General features: G+C 40.3%; 1 protein-coding gene across 4 annotated transcripts in view; it reads right to left on the bottom strand.

The window, feature by feature from the left end:
* Positions 1-7,997: 7,997 nt before the first annotated feature.
* Positions 7,998-21,977, bottom strand: part of grik5 (glutamate receptor, ionotropic, kainate 5) — a 76,521-nt gene continuing 62,541 nt past the window's right edge. For 2 of the 4 annotated variants that reach the window (XM_068569950.1, XM_068569951.1), the window contains 7 exons: positions 21,745-21,854; positions 21,349-21,522; positions 19,922-20,087; positions 18,551-18,776; positions 16,079-16,207; positions 14,639-14,805; positions 7,998-13,476 (listed from right to left, as the gene is read on the bottom strand). In XM_068569950.1, coding sequence (XP_068426051.1) covers positions 12,847-13,476; positions 14,639-14,805; positions 16,079-16,207; positions 18,551-18,776; positions 19,922-20,087; positions 21,349-21,522; positions 21,745-21,854 — 1,602 coding nt within the window. In that variant the 3' untranslated portion in view covers positions 7,998-12,846. The other 2 variants (XM_068569952.1, XM_068569953.1) reach the window with 2 other exon arrangements.

Raw genomic sequence — 21,977 nt, 5'->3', positions numbered from 1 at the left:
AAATGTCCTGGTCTATAAAAGAGAAACAAAAGCTTGAGCCTTATTGCAAATCTGACATCAAACTGCATGGTTGAGCACAATTTTTAGAATTGCAGAAATGTTACATTCATAGCAAAAAAAATTAAAAGCAATGCGCAGACAAACAGAATATCAAATTGATCCTTATTATTAAACTTTTTGAGGCTCCATTTCTACTTTAATCACCAGATGTACACCACAACAATGTAATAAATTGTGTTTTGATGTTGCTATCATACAACAAAATAGCTCCTACAAACCCACATGTTTTTGCTTTTTGGCAGATGACACAAAGAAAAAGATTTGAGATTTTGATCCACCATAAAAAGTGACAGCTGGACACTTTTAAAATCAGTGAGTGATGATACAATGCATCCAATAATGATACAAATCCACAAAGCATAAGCCAGTCCTGCTTATCTGTATTTAAATAGTAAACTATTAGTGTATCATGAAAGAAGATACAGAATATAATGTGTTAACATCACATTAGTGTTTCTCTTAAAGACCATGTCAACGTCAGACCACACGAGGCCAGTGTTCCACTGGTAGATGCTTTGAGGGCGACAGAGAGAAATAAACAGTAGGAAATAGTGCTGACTGCTTACTTAATTACAGCCTTGATCATATAAAAAGGGAAACAATCGGCATGAGTTGTGGGTTTGAAGTGCCGAGAGACAGATAAAAGCTTCCTGCTGTTGTCATGGCGCTGTCCTCTTCTCTTTCTTTGGTGAGTTTTTTTAATAACTCATTATAAGACAGATGTTGATGCCTCTGGATCATCCAACTTTAAGCTTGAGGAATCTACAGGGAGTGGATGTAATACTGCATACAGCTCACAGACCTTGAGGTTGTGGCTTTGCAGCACTGGTGTAGTCACAGTAAAACCACGCAGCCATCAGCATGTGCTGACTGCTGGCGACTTTGTTCCTCTTTGCTCATATTTTTTGTTCTGCGTCCGCATGCCATTAAGCATTGGGATCTTTCTGACGCGGCTTTACTTCATGTTTTCTTCCAGAGTTTTTGATTGACGCACCAACTTGACGTATCTGTCTCTTCATAACTGTAAGTTTCCATTATGTTGATTTGACTTAAAAGCTTCTTTTTTTTTTTTTAAAGCAACACTGTCTTGAATTGTAATGTTTTTTCTGCTATTTTGTCCACCACCTGTAGGTATGAACAATGAAAACTTGCAGCAAATCTCCTGTCACACTTCTGAAGGTGATGTTCGTGACATTACTCCCAGGTAAGACCACCTGTTTTAAACTTTTAAAAAGCTATTATGATGTATAAGATATAATTGCTTTCAATTATTAAAAATGTTTCTGTTTAAGATAGTTCTATATATAGTATAGAACTTAACTTTTTTGAGGCTGTGTTACACAACTAACAATCATGGGGGGTATCCATACATGTCTAAAATGAAGGGAAATTAGAAATATGAAGTTTTTCTTTGATTGTTGAATCAAATCTCCAGCTACTATATCATTTCATTTATTTGGCAGTTCTCGAAGCACAAGAAATCAAAGTCTTGCCTGTAGTGAAGGCATACCTCGGGCGTGATGTCACCCTGCCGTGCAGACTTCTCCCAGGAGCCAAAGTTAACGTTACTCAGGTTCAGTGGGAGCTCACGCTACCAGATAAGAAACAAATTACAATTCTTGTTTTTAGTAGTACATTTGGAGTTAATATTTCAGAACCGTTTCTAAAAGGGAGAGTGGCGCTTGAAGAACATTCTTTGATAATTCGAAATGTGGAAATTGGAGATGCAGGGTCTTACACCTGCAGCATTGCCGCCTTTCCTATTGGTTCATATCGAGGATCCACCAACCTTCTTGTTCAAGGTGAGCAAGAATTATTAACATGAACATAGATCTTCCACATGACGTCAACTATAGCGATTAATAATGAATGAATGGGGATTATATGAACCCCATTCATTTAAGACACACAGGGATTTTCACGGTCATATTTCTTCTATCAGAACAGATGCCATTATCCTCAGGGCTGGTGTCTGCTATCGTGATTGTTGTCATTGTGGTGTTCGGAATCATGGCAGCCATTGTTTACCTGATCTTCATCAGAAGGTGAGTGTGTGTGTGTGTGTGTGCGTGTGTGTGTGTGTGTGTGTGTGTGTGTGTGTGTGTGTGTGTGTGTGTGTGTGTGTGTGTGTGTGTGAAGGACTCCAGAAGAACTTAGCGCAAGTGAGAAAAACAAAACAATTCAAACAAAGAATTTCCTCACCTGTTTCACTGAAACCTGTTAAGTCATAAGCAAGAGAAAACAATATAGATCCGACATAAATTAATGACCACATTTTTTTTTTGTTACTTGCCTCTCAATGCTTCTGTAAATATAGAATTCATACAAAAACTTCATGCACCTAATCAAAGGACTCTTTCCTCAGATGGGATGCTACGGCCAGACAACGTGTCAACATCGGTAAGAACAAACGCACTTCCCACGACTCATTGATTCATATGTTTCGTATGTTTCAGTTCCCTTGACTTACTGTCTCTCTTTTAGATACAAGTGGCGCAGCGATGGCTGTGGCCAGGCCATCTGTTCTTATAAGAGACGAGGTGAGCTGGTTTGAAACCACGTGTATGAATTTAAGTTGGATCAATTTCAATCAAATTGAATGTGGTGATGCTGCTGTTATCTAACATAATGATACAACTGAGCAGGCCTCCACCTAAACACTCTCTTTTTCACACTTATTCAAAGGATGTGGTCTATTCTGACGTCAAGCACAAACGAACAAGAGATTCTGCAGTTTCCTCCATTAAGGAACACGCAGCCGATGATGTCACGTACTCTGAGGTCTTAATTTTCCATCAGCAGGCCAAATTTGATGAAATTTACGTCTAAGTGAAGACGAAGTTCTCCCTACTTGCGAAGAGCAAACAAACTTTAAGCTGCTTAATATACATTTTGCTATCATTGAGTGAAATTAGCAGATCAACCGCTTCTAACATCTAAACTTTGTGGCTGCTTCAGACCTTCTATTTATGCTCTTAAATATTGTTTTCCAATGAACCTGTGTTTCTTCTACAGCCTCACAACAGGTGATGCAGAAAAAAAGGAAACGCAAGGCTCTACTTTGAGCTGAACGGTCACATCGGCATGCTAATATGCTTACAATAACAATGCCAGCATTTTGATGTTCAGCAAGTTTACCGTCTTCATGGTATTGGTTTGATTATTTTAGCATTCAACCATTTGCTAATTAGCACAAAACACAAAAGTATAGCTGAGGATTATTGAGAAAATATCAATTCTGAACATAAGACTCCCAAAAATAGAGAAAAGATGTAATTAAATAAATACAAATTATGTGATCAAGGTACATCCTCATACCATGAATGTACAACAATCCATCCAGCAATCATTGAGATATTTTCAATGAGGAAGTAAAGAGTCAACTGGTGGCCTAAAAAGTAAAAGAAATTCAACGAGTCAACCAGATAATTGTATGGACACAATGGATATTTGTTTTATCAGATTATCTATATCTAAGAATATATCCTCTTCTTGAAGATCAGTTTTAAAATTCATGTCAAACAGTTGTCTTTTAGCTTCAAAAGTGTTCAAAGTAGGATTCATCCTTTTGGGACCACGAATGTCCGTATAAAGTCTTGTCACAATCCGTCATATATATATATATATATATATATATATATATATATATATATATATATATATATATATATATATATATATATATATATATATATAGAGCAGACAGAGCCTGTTTAGCTGAACGGAACCGGAGGATGAGCGCGACGTTTGCCCCACTTTATCTTTACATCGATAATAGTTGTTTGCTGTCATATTAATGCTCTGAATGTCCGATATTGTAGGTAAGAATAGTGGAAACTGGCGCGCCTCCAGCGCATCATCAGTGTGAACAACTTCTTTTAAAAGCCATGCTGTGCAGAAGGAAAACACTTGTATCATGCCAACAATGCCAAGTGATCACAATAGATCTCATTAGACGTAGTTCCTATCCCGCCATTGCTTTAAAAAAAAGAGGAAGACAAAAACAGGAAGTTAAAAAATAAAAACGTAACAATGTAACCCCAGTGTGGCGTGAGCTAAAGGTGTTACAATGTCTGCAGTATAATGAACTTCCTAAATTTCCATTTCATGATACCTCTCGTTTTCACATGTGTGCCTTTAGGTTTCCAAGATTTGAATCAGAGATGAAGGCTGGAGTTGTTGTGGTTTTACTTAAATTCTTACTTTTTCTTTCCTAACCATACCTATTTTTTATTTTTCTAACTTCAGCAGATTTGAACCCAGAAAATGATTGCATATTATGATATAATAATCCATATGTTACAACAGCATTGACACTGGTATTGTAGTATTTGAGTGTCCTGTCTTCTTTCAGTCCGTTGTGCAGAACATTGTTCAATGTCAGAGTCCTGTTTGCAGATGTTGCAGTCTGTGCGTGCAGAAAGGTGACACAATACGGTTTGTACAAATATTGTAATGAGGCAAACATCCCTGAACATTACTAACGGTTCATGTTACCATGTCTTTAGTGACATTTCCTGACGGGTGTTTTCTCACTTTGCGTTGTCAGAACATCACGTCTTTCTTTTTTTTTTCTTTTATTGTTTTCTGTGCTAGTTTATTTAAATCAATACTTGGAACTTGAATGAAAAACAGCGTGCAATAAAGATATGAGTCACATTATGTATGAATCAGGCAGAGAAATAGTAGAAGTTCTGCAAATTGTCTCATTTTGAAAACAGGCTACTGTTGCTGAATAAACTTGTACATGTTTACATGTTTGTCTTGTACAGTTGTCTCATGGCAGGAAATGGATAAAGATCAGACAAATGCAGTTTGAGAAGAGTGCTTTTTCAAAAAATATTTTCACAGCAGTCAGCATGTTATTCAGAAAGTGAGAATGAATGAGCCACATATTTTTTGGCAGTTTTTTAAATTTCTCTGTGGTCTTTTTGTAGTAACTTTATTTTATTGAATTTCCAACGAGCCACTGGGCCTGTGCCCGGTCGGCCTGTTCAGTAAATCCATCCATGATACTAATAAGCCAACTAAGCCATCTTCTGACTCTGGTTGGATGGAGGGGGGGGGGGGGCATCATGTCTGGCCAAGTTACATCTGATACAGACAGAATTAATTGTTGTATGTTGTATTGTAAAAGTGTGTTTTTGTCTCAGTGAGATGTCCCATTAGATGAAATGCTGATGAAAGTCTCCTTGATGATAATAACTTGATGTGAATGGTTTGAATCTTGAATAAAAGGAATTGAAAATTAGATTTTCACTCTCAAACACTTTAAGGCAAATGTGTTTTTAAAAAAAAGCTTGCTTTGGTGAATGTGTGAAGCACAGCAGCTGTGAGAGTCCTGAACAGAGGATTTGTTTCCTCACTCACTATATCAGTTTTGATAAGGTCTAAAACTGCGCAGAAGAAGTATCATGATTGTTGCTGTTATTATTAACTGAACTGGAACTTGCGTTCACACCATTGTAAAATTTAATAGATTTTTTTTTTAATTGTCGCTTGGAGTTCTGACAGTTTTATAAAACCTACAGTGAAAGCAAATTGTTGCTGTTGATCGTAGGTTTTACCCAACAATTAAAAAACCTCTACACAGTCTTCCCTTTGCATTAATCCTAAGCTTATTGTGTGCACAAGTCTGACTCCTATGATGTTTAGCTTCACCTCAGAAAGGAAACTATCTTTCAGCTGTAATTGAGTGTTAAGGAAGCACCACCCTGATGAAGGCTAGATAGCTGAAAACGTTTGAGGAATAAAATGTGGTTTGCACAAAAAAAGAGTTGTGCCACTTGACATTCTTATCTGCAGAGCTTCAGTGCATTCTCAAAATTAACTATGAGGAAAATGTGTAACTGCACCTTTCTATACATTTTCAAATACATTGCCTGGTCACTCACTCTTTATTCAACAACACAGGAGCACTTCTCTGCACATCATCAGCATCATCATCTGGCCACATGAGGTCACTCCTGATACGACTATGAATTGCAGTTTGTTATCTTGTCGACCTGAAGAAGTGCACAGTTTTATATCACTGCGTTATTATTAATGCATCCAGTTGAATATTAATGTTCTACTAAAGTTTTAGCTGGTTGAGGCGGATAATATTTGTACTTTATATTCACACAGTGTGGTAGTTTAATCTATCAATCTTCTTCATTTTAAGTCATTTCCACCGACACACTGATTCATGTAGTGGAATAAAAGAATTAACCGAAAATAAAGTAGCCGACTTGAGGACAGTACTTGAATAAATGTACTTCAGACTTCTCTGTGGGCACGGGGGACGAGGAGTGTGGTGCCTGGAGAGACGACGGCTTTTTAAAAAGATGAATTAAAACAATGCTTTTAGATTCTGTGTTGTGAAACTGAAACAAGTACTTTATAATATGTTAGAAACAGGAGGACTCTATATACGTGTAAAAATATATCAAAGGAGAAATTACAAATAATTGAGTTTTTTGTTTGATTGATGAATAAAATCTTCTGCTACAATAATCACCGTAATTTTTGTCTGGCCTGTAGTGACGGGTTACCTCGGGCATGATGTCACCCTGCCATGCTAATTCATCACGGGACCAAATGATAACATTACTGTGGTTTAGTGGGAGCTCAGACCACCAGATGGAATACAAATTATCATTATTGCTTTTGTAGTTGAGTTGTTCATGAATCATTTCTGAAGGGGAGAATGATTGAAGAGCAATCTTTGATAAATAGAGATGTGGAAATGAGCGCTGCATGGTCTTACACCTGCAGCATTGCAGGCTTTGTAGTTCATTCGAAGGAACCACCAACCTTGTTGTTCATGGCGAGAATTACAAATACGGCCCTTAAGACATGAGTGTGGCATCACTCTTCTCATCTAGCTCTTGGCGAGAAAAAGATATGTTTTCATACTGCCCTTTTCATATCTAACTATTCCACACGGATGCGTTTCTCAGAAGCAGCGCCGATATTACCCAGAATGATTGCTGCTGGAGTATTCGTGCTGATATACAGAAGTGACCATGTTGGCCACAAACTACTTCATCATCAGAATAAGATATGTGTGTTTCTGATGTGTATTAAGAGTACACAGGACGAGCTAGTGAAAAACCAACTGCTTCACCAACTGGTCGCAACATATTACTATTATATTAGTATTTTGTTAACATTTTCAATTAATAACTACACTTTATCCACAGCTGTATCACTGCAGACAGTAGATTAAGCTCATTTTGCATTCAGTCAATTCAAATTATAAAGAGAAGCTGTGATTCATTGGTTTGTTAAATTAAAAGGGTCTTAATGAATTGGAAGAAAATCTGCTTTAGAGGCAACGGCAAAAGGAGTAATAATTATGTTACGCAGACAAAAGTCTTCGGTCAGGCAGAGTGTATACACTGGTGACAAAAATACAAACAAGGTCTTCTTCTTTTATAATTCTAACACCATATTGAGCTCTCTTGGTTTCCTTAACTAAATATTGTCTTTCTTTCAGATACAAGTGTGTCATTGAAAAAGACAAAATGAGCTTGGAGGTAGTTTGAGGCAAAATCTCTAAATTGTATTTGAATTTTTGAATTCTTTTATCATTTTGTTGCTTTTGACAAAAAAAAAAATGGGATGGGAATCGCATCTCAAAACACTTTCTCACAAACAGAAGGTCTACTAGTGTTTTCAGCCGAGGGTTCATTTTCATCATCTGGATCAATGCTGGTTTTGGTCTTTTAACGGAGAAATACAAACGTTTTTCGTGTCGTCTACTACGGCTATCCAACCACATTCGTGAGCAGTGAGCCTGCACAAACACCTGCAGTGCAGAGCCTTTTAGGAAATAATCTCAGACGGAAAGTTGTTACTGGATTACATATTTATATTCTTTATATTATAATAGAGATTACCTGCGTTCTCTGTTTTTCAAGGAGATTTAAACAAAGAAACAGAGTCGGCCAGGTACAGGTTTTAAGTAATAATCCCAGGAGACAGGACACAAAAGTATGAGGTACAACTTTAACAAACTATAGCAACTGCCTGGTAAAAACAGGGGCTGGTATATGTACTGCAGGGCGGTCAGGTGTGCAGGTGGAAACACCTTAGCGGGTGAATGAGGGTCAGGGTTACGGGACCAGTGGGAAGGTCTGAGGGCATCTAGTGGACAGGTATGGAATGGCAGGTCTGGGGAACTGGAGGAGAGAGTGTGTGGTCTGGAGAGGAAGATGATCTGGGCCTGAGACCGAGAGAGAGAGAGCCATGTCAAAACGAACTAGACAATATGATTCACTCTGTAAAAGCATGTGACACCAACATCAGTTTTTGCTGTGTAAAAACACCTTAAAGGCTCTTTCTTTTGTTCAGTTTTGTTTATTTCCAATTACAATTGCCATTTGTGCTGTCAGGATTCATTAGAACAAACGTTAATTTATGAAAGGCTGGTATTACCTTTTTTAATTTGTTGTGCAGTTCTTGAAGCTTTTTCAGATGATTTTGTTCTGTTGCTTGATAAATCATGCTCGCGGCAAAACATACAGAATACAAAGTGCACTGTTTGCTTTATAGCAAAATTTGAATTAATTAGTGGCTATTGTGCAATAAAGTTGCACATTTTCCCAGAGCTTATTTATGTACTGTAGAGTCATGACAAGAAACAGAAAGGAAAGATAAAACAAATGTTGTTTGAAGGGAATAAGGGCCATTTTTCTGCAGAATGAATACATGCAAAACTTTTGCAGTACATTTAGTTAATAATACCTCTGTGCTTTCACTTGAGGAGCTGTTATATAGTTGCAGTGGCACTTCTACTTGAATATTCCCTCCACACCTGGCGTCATGGCAGCGTGTCCATATCAGTAAGGAAGAGGAAAAGTGCTGTTTGAATATTTTTATTCCAAAAGAAGTTTGTGTCTATAGGTTTGAACAACAGGGCGATCTCTCTGAAGGACATCATTGCACTTTCGTCCCAATACCTCCCATCCCCCACCCTTCACCCACAACCACACTATAGAACCTCTTGGTCTTAGGAATAATAACAACGATTTAATCATAATATTCATCATCAGTTTTGATAATCCATTTAGCACTAGTATAGAAATGTGAAAAAATACCAAATAAAATAAAATTGAACAAAAAGGTTTGTTTTATGGAGTGACTGTTCAGACACACCAACTGATTTGTTTTGTGACCCTCCCTTCCCTTCATACACGCAATTATTCATACTAGCAACGTCTTGCTTTTTTCGAGTTGTAACCTCCTCTTGCCTCTCCACAATAATGCTCTGCAGCTAATAAAAGCTTACGGCTGAAGACATCTTATTGGCTCTGTGGTGCCGTCACATTTCAAGTTTTGTGAATACGTACGCAGAACCAACTGAAGAACACACATAAAGGAGACAAATTTAAAAACAACAAAAACACCCAGAGGGTTGACAACTTTTAGACAATAAGGAAATAAGAATTGAAGAAGTTGCAGATGGGTGTGTTTGTTTGTGTGAGTGTGTGCGAGTGCACTGTGACTTATTGTGGAAAGGGGCTCGCTCCTGTCGCCTTGTCAGCATTCTGAACATAAAGGCAGAAGAAGTACACAGAGACAAGTAGACGCATCAAATCCAGACAGCTTCTGCTGACAGCAATCATTCACAGAGACAGCACAATGTGTGCAAACAATGTTATCATTCATTACCTGGAGCACAACTGCGTCGACAAATCGGTTTCACTGCAAAATGCATAACTTTATACAACAATGCAATGTTTGCCCAGACAACAATTCTGGTGATTTTTTTTTTTAATTCAGGGAATTTGTAAAGGGCTGAACTCGGTTTGCATGTTACGTCACACACTTTGTATTACTGCTGAATATGGATGGGTGGGAAGCCAGTGAGGGAGTGTATTGCTGCAGTTTGGTGAGATCTGAGCCGGGAGCATAGCTCCTGCAGCTGGTAGCTTTATGTGTGTTGGGGGAGACTCGTAGGAGTCAAAAGGTTTGAGGAGAGGAGTACTGTGGTACAAATTAATTTTATATCAAAACTTAGGAGGAAAAAAATATTACAAAATGTATACAGGAGGCAGGTAACACTGACTTTTGAGAATCAGCTGCCGGAAAGTATTACATTCATAAAATCTGCTGTCAACAGTAACAAAATACTGACACTGAACAGGTTAATGGGAATTCAGTTATATCTTATTGAAAACACTGCTCAGCTAACCGTTACATCGTGGATACCCCCACAGTTCAGTAAGTAATGAATATGTCGGGTACCGATTAGACAAATGATTCAAGGAACACTGACACTGATGAGTCTACAACCTGTGGTGCAGAAATTGAAAATACAGCACTTGATTATGATTTCATATAAAAAATATATATATATATTTATATATATAATCTATGCAATGAATGCAATAAATCTGGATACTTTTGAAGGGACCATTTCACAGAGAGGTTGTACAACAGCTTCTTTTTAAAGCAGACTTAAAGGATAAGGCTGCCAATATTGTATATTCTTTTTACATGAAAAGACCAAAGCCGCTGAAGTTCAATCAGAGCTGCCCCTAGCATCCCGCCTGAACATGTCAGAGCCTCCTTGTGACATGCAGTGTCTTCTCAAAATAAACTTCCCTCTTCACAGAAAGTTAGGTTCAGGCAACAACACTACTTTGTTCGGTTGAGGAAAAGGGCGTGGTTGACATTAACTTGACTGACTCACTACAGAGTGTATAACGAGTCCTGTGACCAGTAACTCACATGAGTCCTGTGACAAAACGACGCATGTGACAACATGGCGATGTTTATTTTTAGTTTCACATGGACATGAGTGTGTCTCATTCAGATGCTAAAGGGAGCCTCTGTGCATCGGCATCAGGCTCCTCTGGGCACTAACTGGTCGTGAGAACGTGTCTCTCAATACTTTTCAACTTCCGCAGCCTGTTTGTGGTACTCGGCCACTTTAGTCTCGCTGATAACGCAACATTGAGCACAAACAGATACTTTATATGAGGCTTTGGCTACTTATCAGTCAGATCAGTTCATCAATAATTGTGTGTTGTGGTCTTTTCATTGGATTTGTTTCCAGTAAGAAAAATATAAAATGTAAGCCTCATTCCTTAATGCTCTTTGTAATTATACCACAAGCTCTTGCTGTGAAAGCAGAGGCTACTTGGGAGATTGAAGGTAAAGTGTCTAATATTGGAAATTAGAGGCCAAAAATAATAATAAAAATCCACAGGGTATTCTCTTTATGCACCATAGCTAACACATAGCTAATAAACTGTGGTGTTTAGTTTTAGTTGGAGTTGCACACAACCGTTGGGCTGTAACATTAATCACATAATTAAAAGAGCCCAGGTTCTCTTCTGAGCCGGAGTGAAAAACATGCATTTCTTCTTAATCTTTTCATCAGCATGTTTCCCGGTATTCAACCCCCTCCTGAACGAGCCCCCAGACACCGAGGGGAGTAATTAGGCGATCAAAAGCTTGAGACAGTATTGACAAGGCTGTGTTGAGTCTATCACTCTGGCAGGAGCCTCTACTGTGGACGGCCAAGTCTGTGATTAACAGAGAGAAGGGAAGAAGCTGAAGCTACAGTCTGCTGGCGCATTAACAAGCCCCTTAAAAGATGCCCAGAATTAACAGATCAGGACAGATCTAATAATGGAAGTAGTTCAGTTAGGGATTTCTCATTCAAATTCAGTTGTGTCCTTTTTACTCTTTGCCTCTTTCTATCTCCTCTCTTTCTATTCTTCTCTATCTTGCCTCTTTGTCTCTGCCTCGCCTTGTCTTTCTATCTCTTCCACGCTGTGTGAACAGAGGTGAAAAAGAAGTAAAGGCTTGGCAAGCGTTGCTCAGGATAACGAGAGACATTAATTTCACATTTCAAAGACTCTTGCTCTTTCTCCTCTTTTTGTAGCTGTCTGATCATTTAACATTTGTAGAAAAGTGCCGTTTCTGGGAACATAGTTCTCCTCACTTGAGTAGTTACAGACTTACAGGAAGCAGACATTTATACAAAAGCACAGACGCACAGCGTAAATGAAGGCAGACAGTTTCCTCTGCTACTGTTTGCGTTATGTTGTTTTGAAGTAGCTCCATCCACCTTCTCTGATACCATCCAAAAAGCAGCTACGGGTCACAGGGAGGGACACAAAACTCTTGAACACAATTAGCCTCAGCCAAGTGTCATATTATGTTATGATTCACCATATTGTCACACCTAGTCTGTATTTAACTCTGCAATTCCCACTCAGAACAATGGTAACAAAACAAGAAAGACAATAAAATAAAAACAGGAAATAATTCTCTTTAAGTCTTTTAGTTGCTGTTTTAAATCACATACAGATACAGTATGTCCTCCAACAAGGCTTAATTTTACTACAGGCGTCGAGGAGAGAAGTGTCTGCGGAAGAAAAAGCAGCACACTCCAATCTAAAGGTGAAGTGAGAGGGAGAATGAGGAAGGAAAAGAAGGCCAATAGAAACCATCACCTGCTCGTGTGCATTTCTGCTCAGATTTGTTCAAATTGAACTGATCTTCAGAGTTGAGTACAGACGCTAACAGACGAACATCTCACAGCGAGCTTGACGCCAGTTCTGTATCTGAAGGATTAAAGTGAAACTTTATTCTCCTTTTAAAGGTTGTTTAATTTTTCTTTTGGCTGACCTTGCAGAGTTTTTTTTCCCCTCCAACTCTCCCTCATTTGCTGTGATGAATTTCACCTGTGGAAACAAGCAGCGTCTCTCTCAGCAGCACAAATGTTTCTCGGGAACATCAGCGTCACGTCCTGCTGCCCTCTCACCCAGCCCATTGCTCTTGGTCTCAGTCCTGTTCACCCAGTAGGTCTGTGGTGTTGCTGTTCTGTGGAGATGCAATGGGCCGAGAGGAATGAGGTGGTGGGCTGTGGTGTAGCCGCCTTGGGCTGGGCCCCCCTCCGCCCTCACTGTCTGTGTTGGATGAGGATGGGGGTGGGGGTGGGGGTAGCCTGGGCAGGGGTGCTGATGAAGGTGGTATTCTTGTTGTGGTTGATCCTAAAGTGCTGCCCGATCTCACGCTCTGGATCCTCCGGCACTCCTGGCAGATCCGCACGTGGGTGCAACTGCGGGCGGGCAGCATCACAGGAGTAGGGGCTGGTGGAGGAGGGGTGGCGTTGACCCCCAGCGGATCATCGAGGATTCGCTGGGGCCCTGGGCCTAGATCGGGAGGCCCCGGCCCCCCTGCTCCACCTCCTCCAGCTCCACCTGTCAGCGGGCCGGCACCACTGTAGAGCTTGCCATTGCTAAGACGCATCTCCCGGACCAGGCGCAGAGGTCGAGGGGCCCCCAGAGCAATGCGTGTGGGATGCCGCAGGGCCGCTGAACTGCTGAGGGGCCGACGGCGACGCATACGGGAGCTCTTCTTACAGGAGACAGCGTTTCTGAACTCTGTGATCATCTCCTGACAAACAGACACCTAAAGAAGAAAAGAAAGGAGGGAAGAAAGAGGGAAGATGGAAGGGAAGGAGGCAAAGGGAGGGAGGGGCGCCACAGACACAAAGTAGGCAGGCAGCAGAACAAGACGGTGGTAAAGCAGTACATAAATAGGAGAGCGGAGGGACAACAAGTAAATTGAAAGGAAAGGCAAAAAACAAAGCGGGAACAAGGCAGAAAGAACAGACACAGTGAAGCATGGTAAAATAAAAGTCGCAGGAGAAGCGAGGGCACAGAGACCAACGAATGGTGGGATGGTTTTTAAACAGAAATGAGGAGGCGATGGGGGAGAAGGATGTGGAGATGAAAAGAGATGGGAGAACATCCAAGGAGCAGAGAGAGTTATTACAATCCAAACACACCAAACACCAAAATGTTGTTTAGTTTATGGGCACTTCAATTATGGCACTATGAACGGACAGGCAGGCCTGCAAACTCAGGTGCAGATATACAAAGGCACACTCACGCTCACCCTCAGACACGCCCACAAATTAATGCATTATTCCAACAGAATGACCACTGTAATTTGAACACACACAACCATCAAAATGCATCAACAAGTCCACGTCAGACAAACAACATTCTCATTGAAATCATAAAAAAAATGTATGTGCTCACATAAACAGAAACAATACTCGTTATCGGAGAACAGAAACTGGTGACAGGAGGCGTGTGTGTTTGAAAAAGAGATGGAGGAAGACACACAGTGAAATGGGTGAGAAGTAATCCAAGAATGGAAACGAAGAATACCAGCGTACATGTGAGGCGTGTAAAAGAAGATACATCGTGACATTTAATGCCAGGGAGTAAGATTTTTTTTATGCAAGCAGATATTGCATTTCTCAATATTGCTTATCAGTACCATCAAGTTTAGCTCACAAACACTTGCTGCCACACTGTTAAACACCAAACACTACAAGGGCACAATGACTTCAAAACAGGCAGGACATGCAAAGTGAAATCAAATTCTCTATTTGTTTTATACATTTTGGACAGTTCAGTGGCACATCCCTCTCATCTCACATGCACATTCATTGAACCTCAAATGTTAGAGCACACAAACAAACATACAAATGGATGCAAAAGCTCTCACACAAAAAAAAAAAACAGAATAAAAAAAATGGCGGGATGCCATGGTAACCTACTGGGGTGTGTCTGTGGGGTCGGCGTGGGCAGGTATGGGGGCATACCTCATCGGTCTCTGCAGAGCGGCGTGTGGACCACACAAACTCCATGATGGCCACAAACACGGCAATGATGAGACCACAGATCAGCACCACAAAGATGCCTCCAATGTTCTCCATGCCCAGACCTGGGGGTGAGCCACGGGGAACAGACATTAGTATGCGGACGCAGAAGCATGGTTTTCAATGTTTTTACTTTACTGTTAAATGTTCTCGTCATGGAGAGTACTACACAGCCTGTGAAAACAGTTGTGTAATGTCTTCTGCCGCTGTCTTGCCGAGAGTTTAATCTCTTTCCCTATCTGTGCGATAAATATGAAGCTAATGCAAGGTAGCTTATCTTAGCACTATTTACATTTTATTTGCATATCAAAAATCACCGGAGGGCCTTATAATCTGCATAATGGACAACATCCTCTGTCCTCTGACTGTTGCATCCTAGTGGGAGTAATAAGTAATAATACAAAAAAAATATGAATACTAATATTAACAGCATCAGTGGATAAAGTAGATAGTACTTTCTACTTTCCAGTGTCTATGCTAAGCTAAGTTAATCAGCTGCTGAGTGGTAGCTGTCTTCTCATTTAAATGTTGGCAAGAAAGCAAATAAGCAAATAATCTCTCAAAATGTCGAACTATTCATTTATGAAATTACAGAAGAGGTGTCACTTTTGTAATCTCAGGTTGAGGACGGAAGACGACAGACCTTTAAATTCACAGCCTGTGTAACAAACTGCAGGGACTTTGAAAGATACAGGCCTTACCACTTCGGGTGGGTCTAAGAGGGTCTTAGTGAAGCATTAAAGATGTGAATTTTTCAGCCTCTGAAACTCCAATTTTTACCACTCTTTTGAACATATCTGCCCCTTGCAAGTGCCTGAATGTTATGTCGGTGAAATAATACATTGCTGGCTCTTTGAATTAAATTAAAAAGGTAAAATGGCCCATCTCGTGCGAACTGTGCGCTCCAGAATAATAGGCCCCCTGAAACACTTGAGATTTACTGTGCAGACGACATTTAATGATGCTGAAAGGTAAAGTCTCTATTTTCTGGAGTTGCCAAACACATTCTCAAAAGAGATCGTCATCTGACAACAGTGACATAAATGTTGAGGCAGTGTTATTGTCATTTTGACACACGCACAGACACACAAACACACACACACACAAACACACACACACATTAACATGTGAACAGACTCACTCTAATAAAACTCCCGTTACACACCACCTGAGACCAACAGACGGCATTTGGGAAGGAAAGTAGAATGTGCTAAGCACCCTTCACAAGGACATTAGGTTAGGCATAAGCCATTAGCTGGACTCAAAGAGTGAGGAGACTATTACTGGGGAAATTAGAGAGAAGGTGGTAGAGGAGACAGACAGCTGCGGTCGACTGACCCTTGGCACGGTGGTCCTCCTCTTTGGGGCATTGGCCTCCCTCCCACCAACGCCTCTTCAGTATCTCCAGCCTGTTATTCTCCTGCAGCTGGAGGATGGCCAGCGTGAGCTCATCTCTGAACGGAGACCCTGGGAAATGACAGGAAATCAGGATAAGTGGTGGAGGACGGAAAGAGCCCAAAACAAGAGCTGGGGTTTATTTCACAAGAGGGGAAAACATGAAATGTGGAGAGAGAGAAAAGGGAAGGAATCACAGGGACAGAATTGCTGTTGCAGCCTCAAGATGGCTACAAGTGATCTGAGTTTGAGAATAAAGAGAGGATTAGGGAGAGATAAAGAGCGAGATTACAACCAGACAGAGCCAGTGGTACAGCTGCGAGTCAGACCGCATACAAAGCAAGCCGTGAACTAGATAGCAGTAAAAAAAAAAAAAAAAAATTAAAAAAAGAAGAATGGGAGGGTTTAACAAGTCAGTTACCCAAGTGTTGTCTTGTCATGGAGATAATCAGCACACCACAATGTGAGCGGTTTTCATAAATGTGCAGAACCTGCAGAACCGTTGACAGTATGTGCTTTGAATTGTGATATAGATACGGTTTCTAGATCACCTGTTTTAGCCGTTATCCTTTGGGAGGCCATACGAGTCACTTCCCACCATGACAGACCACTTCAAAAACACAATTATCTCCCACTGCATTACAGAGCTCGAGCTCCTCCCTCCAGTGAGATGGTTGTTAAAGTGCAGTGGTGTTGATAGAAATGTGCTTTTAGACACAGAACCAAAGTCCATCTGTCTGTGTGGTCATCAAAGTGAATTATATGAATTAAAGAAATAGTTCAACTCTCCTTAAAACTACACTCATTTGCTTTTTTCTCGAGACTTAGATGAGAAGATTCTCCAGTAAATATTAAGCTGCAGCCAATTAGCTTAGACTGGTTCTGTTCAAATTGTAATCAAACTCTGTTTACCAACAACAATAAAGCCAACTAATTAACAATTTGTGTTTATCTTTTAAAAAAAACTAAATGGGAAAACAACGAGTTACACTCGCAGGGTTTTAGTGTCGGACCATTTCCTCCTGAATGCTTGTCGACTTCAGAAAGGCAGAGTTCCCTACAAAGAAATAGTCCAAAACATAACTCCCCGTAAAACCGCATCGCATTAACCTTTGAACAGAGCCAGGGTAGCTATTTCCCCCTGTTTCTAGCCTTTATGCTAAACTAAGCTAACCATTCCCTGGCCGTAGCTTCATATTTATCATAGCGACTTTAGAGTGGTAGCCATCATTTCATTTCTGTAAAGAAAACAATACATTTTATTTACCAATATGTCCAACTATTCTTTTAAAATTGCAAGAAAACCTGTTTTTTTTTATTTGGGCGAACCAACCGTTCAGTATTTCTGAATATCTGCCTCGAGACATCGTTCTCCTCTTTAATCTCCAACATGATGTACAGTTAATCTTTCTTTCTCCACAGCTTAGGTCCATCAAATCTCACTTTCTGTCCTCTCTCTCTCTCTCTCTCTCTCTCTCTCTCTCTCTCTCTCTCTCTCTCTCTCTCTCTCTCTCTCTCTCTCTCTATCTCCCTCTCTCTCTTTCTCTCTCTCCCTCTCTCTTGTTCCTTCTTCTTCACAACGACACCACCTCTTAGTACTTGAAAAAAAGGAGCTTCAGAAGAGCCGGACGTGTGTGCAAAAGCAATTAACTTCATGTTCATTACCAGTTGAAATACTTCCCCTCTGATGAAAAAATAAATCAAGCACGTACAAGACGTTTTTCAGATCTAATCTCTCACCAATCAGTACTATCACATGTTTTTATTTAGCATAATTGATCTCATGCAGGTGTTTCTGCCTTTCCCACAGTCAATTAAGTTTGTATTTGCAAAAATATCACAGTGATTCCCATCTAGGGGTTGGAACCCCAACAAAGGGCTGAAAGATGATATGATCATGAATTAAATCTAAATTCTGCTGCATAATATTATGCTTAATTTCTTTTTAATTAATTTTCTATTTTTCTTGTAAAATGCTGAATAGTTTAAACTCTCTGGGTCTGTATTTGACTGAACTGCTCACAGTTTGAACACATGTACTCTTTGACGGAGGGCAAATAGATGTTAACAAGCGCTGAAGTTGAGTAACATCCCAAAGCTGTTTTTGTGTTAATGTTTTGGAACGGAAATAAATAATGTCAGCTCAGTGGATTTAGGTATAACTCAGTGTTTGTAACAGGACCAGAAGAGGATCAGTGTGGTATCTCTTGTGGCTTCCCTGCACTGGTTACCTGTTGTTGCTGCAGGTGGCTTTCACATGCTCCAACGGAAAAGGACACTGACTAAATCTATATTGATGTATTCAAAACCTTGAAAACGTACGTACATATATATGTATTACCTGGTAGTTATTGAATTATCAGGTGCTACAAACACTTTGTAACAGATTGAAAAATAATATATTAGTAGTATTACCCAGGGGCATGCCGATGCCATAACCCTTCGTGTCCAGTAGGCCTCCTATCTTTGTGAGGTTACAGTTGAGGCCGCGGTAGTACTCGTTCATAGTACTCTCCATCAGGAAGGCGTACTTGGAGTTGACCACGCGGGCGATGCCCTCCTCTGTGCTTTTCACAAATACACTGGGCTGCTTGGAGTTCATGTAGTTCCACATCCGCTGGTAGGTCTGGTAACGCGAGTTCTGCAGAGGAATGGAAACACAACAATGAGAATTAAACACTGATTACAGATTATAGTACACTCACGGTTTTCAACATGTCTTTAAAGCAAAAATTAAATGGAGATACATGAAAGAAGAAAGAGAAAAAAAGAAAGAGACATGCATCCTTAATGAATGGGGGAGTGTGAATAATAACATTCAAAGTAAAACATCAATGGCAAATAAACAACAAGAGGAGTGAGGAGAAGAAGGTAGGAAAGGCACCATGAATAAAGGCAACAGATTATTCGCTTATGGCGTAGCTGATGCATTATCTTTCATACAGATGGAGGTAAAAAAGCACACAGAAGGTGGTTCAGCACTAAGAATAATATGGTAAAATCTAAAACAGGATTACGTGTTGAAAGTGCACAATTACATGTTGCATCTCTGTGTGTGAGAAGAAAGGAAAAGAGTAGAGAGGGCGGTCTATGTGTGTGATCATATGTGTGTTGTGTGCATAATATGTGTGTTTGTGTGTGGATTAGCCATTGAGTGGGGTAATGTACTGTAGCATTGAAACTCGCTTACGTAGGCAAACACACAGCACTCTCTTATACCCCCAATATGGACAACAACCACAAGACTGCAATGCACACACGCTCACAATTTGGCATGTAGCCATTTCCCATGCATGCACACAAACAAACAAATAAAATGTTTTTTTATATACACTCACCTACACACACTCCCACATGCAAACACACCTACACACGGAGACAAAACACACACGCACTTTGACAAACACAGATGCCGACACAGATGCCGCAAGCGCTCTCATAAGCAAACACAGGCAGTCATCCACTTAATACAAACAACTATAAAGAAAACAAGAGAGAAACTCAGAGATATTGTAGCAAATATGGAGACAACTTATGCTAGGCACAGCAATAAAGACAAAAACAGTGCAGTAAATCACACATGTACACACAATCGCAAACATTTTGTGAAAATGTTGTGATAAATAAAGACAACTTGTGAAATTGTCATAATCTAGAGTAAATCCAACTTTTCACAAAATCAGCACAATTTAACATGATAGCACGGATACAGAAAGAGACATAAAGCCGTTCAAATCTCCCAAACACAAAGCCAACCAGAGCCACGGCTGCTGCAGTGAGCCGTACCATGAAAAAGGTCATGGTGCTCCCTCCGTGGATGGTGCCATACTCGATGTTGGTTTGGTCGGCCAAGTCGTCCGGAGACTCGATGGGAACCTCCATCCTCTGGACGGTCAAGAAGGCGGCCAGGTTGGCTGTGTAGGAGGAGATGATGATCAGGGTGAACGCCCACCTGAGTGGTGCAGAGAAGAGGAGGAAACATGTGAAAAGGGTAAGCAGGGTAACCATTTATCACGGGATGTCCTTTATGCATCATAAAATTCATTCATAATGATGGAGTAAATTGGCTGGAAAATGACTGGAAATACAAGATATTCTATCACACTGAAAATCCAATAAAAATCCAACATAACTACAAATCAGCTCAAACGGCCTAATGTAAGCAGAGATGTTAAGGGGAGCAATAGCTCAGAATAAACTGAGTACAGCAAAGATTTCCAAATGTACATTGTCATAGAGTATTGATCATCACATAGCTCAGCTAGAACGCTCATGTTTTCAGGACTAACAGATCCACAGCCTCACATTGAAGAAGGGACTTTCTTATGACCCTTCAAGGCTTAACTTTCTTCAAGCACATCATGTACTCACTATACTTAATAATATCCCCCTTACCCATATCTTGCTCAACTCAGTGTAATTTGGTCTTCCTGTCTACCCTTTATCTCTTTAGCTCTAAGCGAATATTTCTTTACAGTGTGTGTGTCTTTCACAGTTACTCTGTTGCCACAGGAATATCATCACGCTACTGTATTAATTTTGTGAACTAAGCATTTTTGTACTGTTTGCTTGGTGCTCAGGGAATAAAATGTATAGGCAATATGTAAAATCCAAATGCTGTTATCTCACGCAGAGGATGAAAAATGCAGGTCGTTCATGACAATATTAGTTGAAGCATTACATTTTCTTCAAAACATTTGTATGAGAATGAGCTTTTGCAAACATGGTCTCTAAAAAATGGCTAATTATCTTATTTGATTTGTAGAGCTTGATTTGTAGAGCTTGGACTTCTTGTTGCAATCTGTATTTACTGCCTGTATATACTTGTTTTTAATAAAATCTTATGTAGCCTTATTATCATTTTAATGTTTGCGTTTTATTGTATATATTACTGTCATTATTATGGCAACACATACATTAAATAACATCATATTTAGCACATCTGACACAAAAACCAGAATCTACAATAATGCCTTTTTTTAAATTTCCAGTTTGTGTTGAAAAGTCTTTTCTCTGGAGGCTTCAGTTTTGACGTTTTAAACTCAGATTTAACATGAGCATAGAGAAACTTTCCCCTTCCAGCAGATTAATGTGAAAACTGCTTATTAGTGTCAAACTATGAACTTACACCATTCTGCACAGTAACCTAAAACCTGTTTTAGAGTGGTAAGGACTTTAAACTGGCACAGAAACGTAACCATTCAGTAACTTACCACACTCCGCTAACACATCTGGTGGACAAGGCTCTGGGCATTATCTCTGATCCCTGCTGCATAAAGCCTCCAACAGGGAACCACAGGCTGTTTCCCAGCGTGTACTGGTTCTCCAACATGTCCTTGCGCTCTCGCAGACACGGGTGAGGGTTGTACCACTCATATGGGCTCAGCCTGGTGGGGGAGCAAAGGCATAGTTGAATGACCTTGGGGTCAAATGCACCTCTGTCATATTATTCGAGCCACAGACAATCAGTCATTCGATCCCTGTCAATCTGAGTGCGGGAGGATCTTTTAAGCAAAAAAAAAAAACGGTGTGACGTGCAACTGGTGTTCAACAAGATGAACAGCGATGGAGCTGCAGACTATAGGTACAGTGTGATGTAATGTATTGACCTTGCAGCCAGGAAGAGCACACAGCTGACAGCCAGGTAGGCGAGCAGCATGAAGAGCCAGACGGCAGGAGAGAAGGGATCGAGGAAGGAGAAGTAACCCGGCTTCCGACCCTGGTGCAGAGAGAAGGAAGAAGAGGAGAAAGAGTGGTGGAGGGATGAACAGTGCAACAGAGACAGACAGTCAGGAAGTTTCAGCGCGTTAGAGAACAAGGCGTCATGTCTCAGCAGTCAGAG

This window comes from Clinocottus analis, unplaced genomic scaffold, assembly GCF_023055335.1.
Source record: "Clinocottus analis isolate CAN_PGR_092001 unplaced genomic scaffold, fCliAna1.0.p SCAF_9, whole genome shotgun sequence".
Classification (NCBI taxonomy): Eukaryota; Metazoa; Chordata; class Actinopteri; order Perciformes; family Cottidae; genus Clinocottus; species Clinocottus analis.
This window is presented reverse-complemented; position numbering and strand designations above follow the sequence as displayed.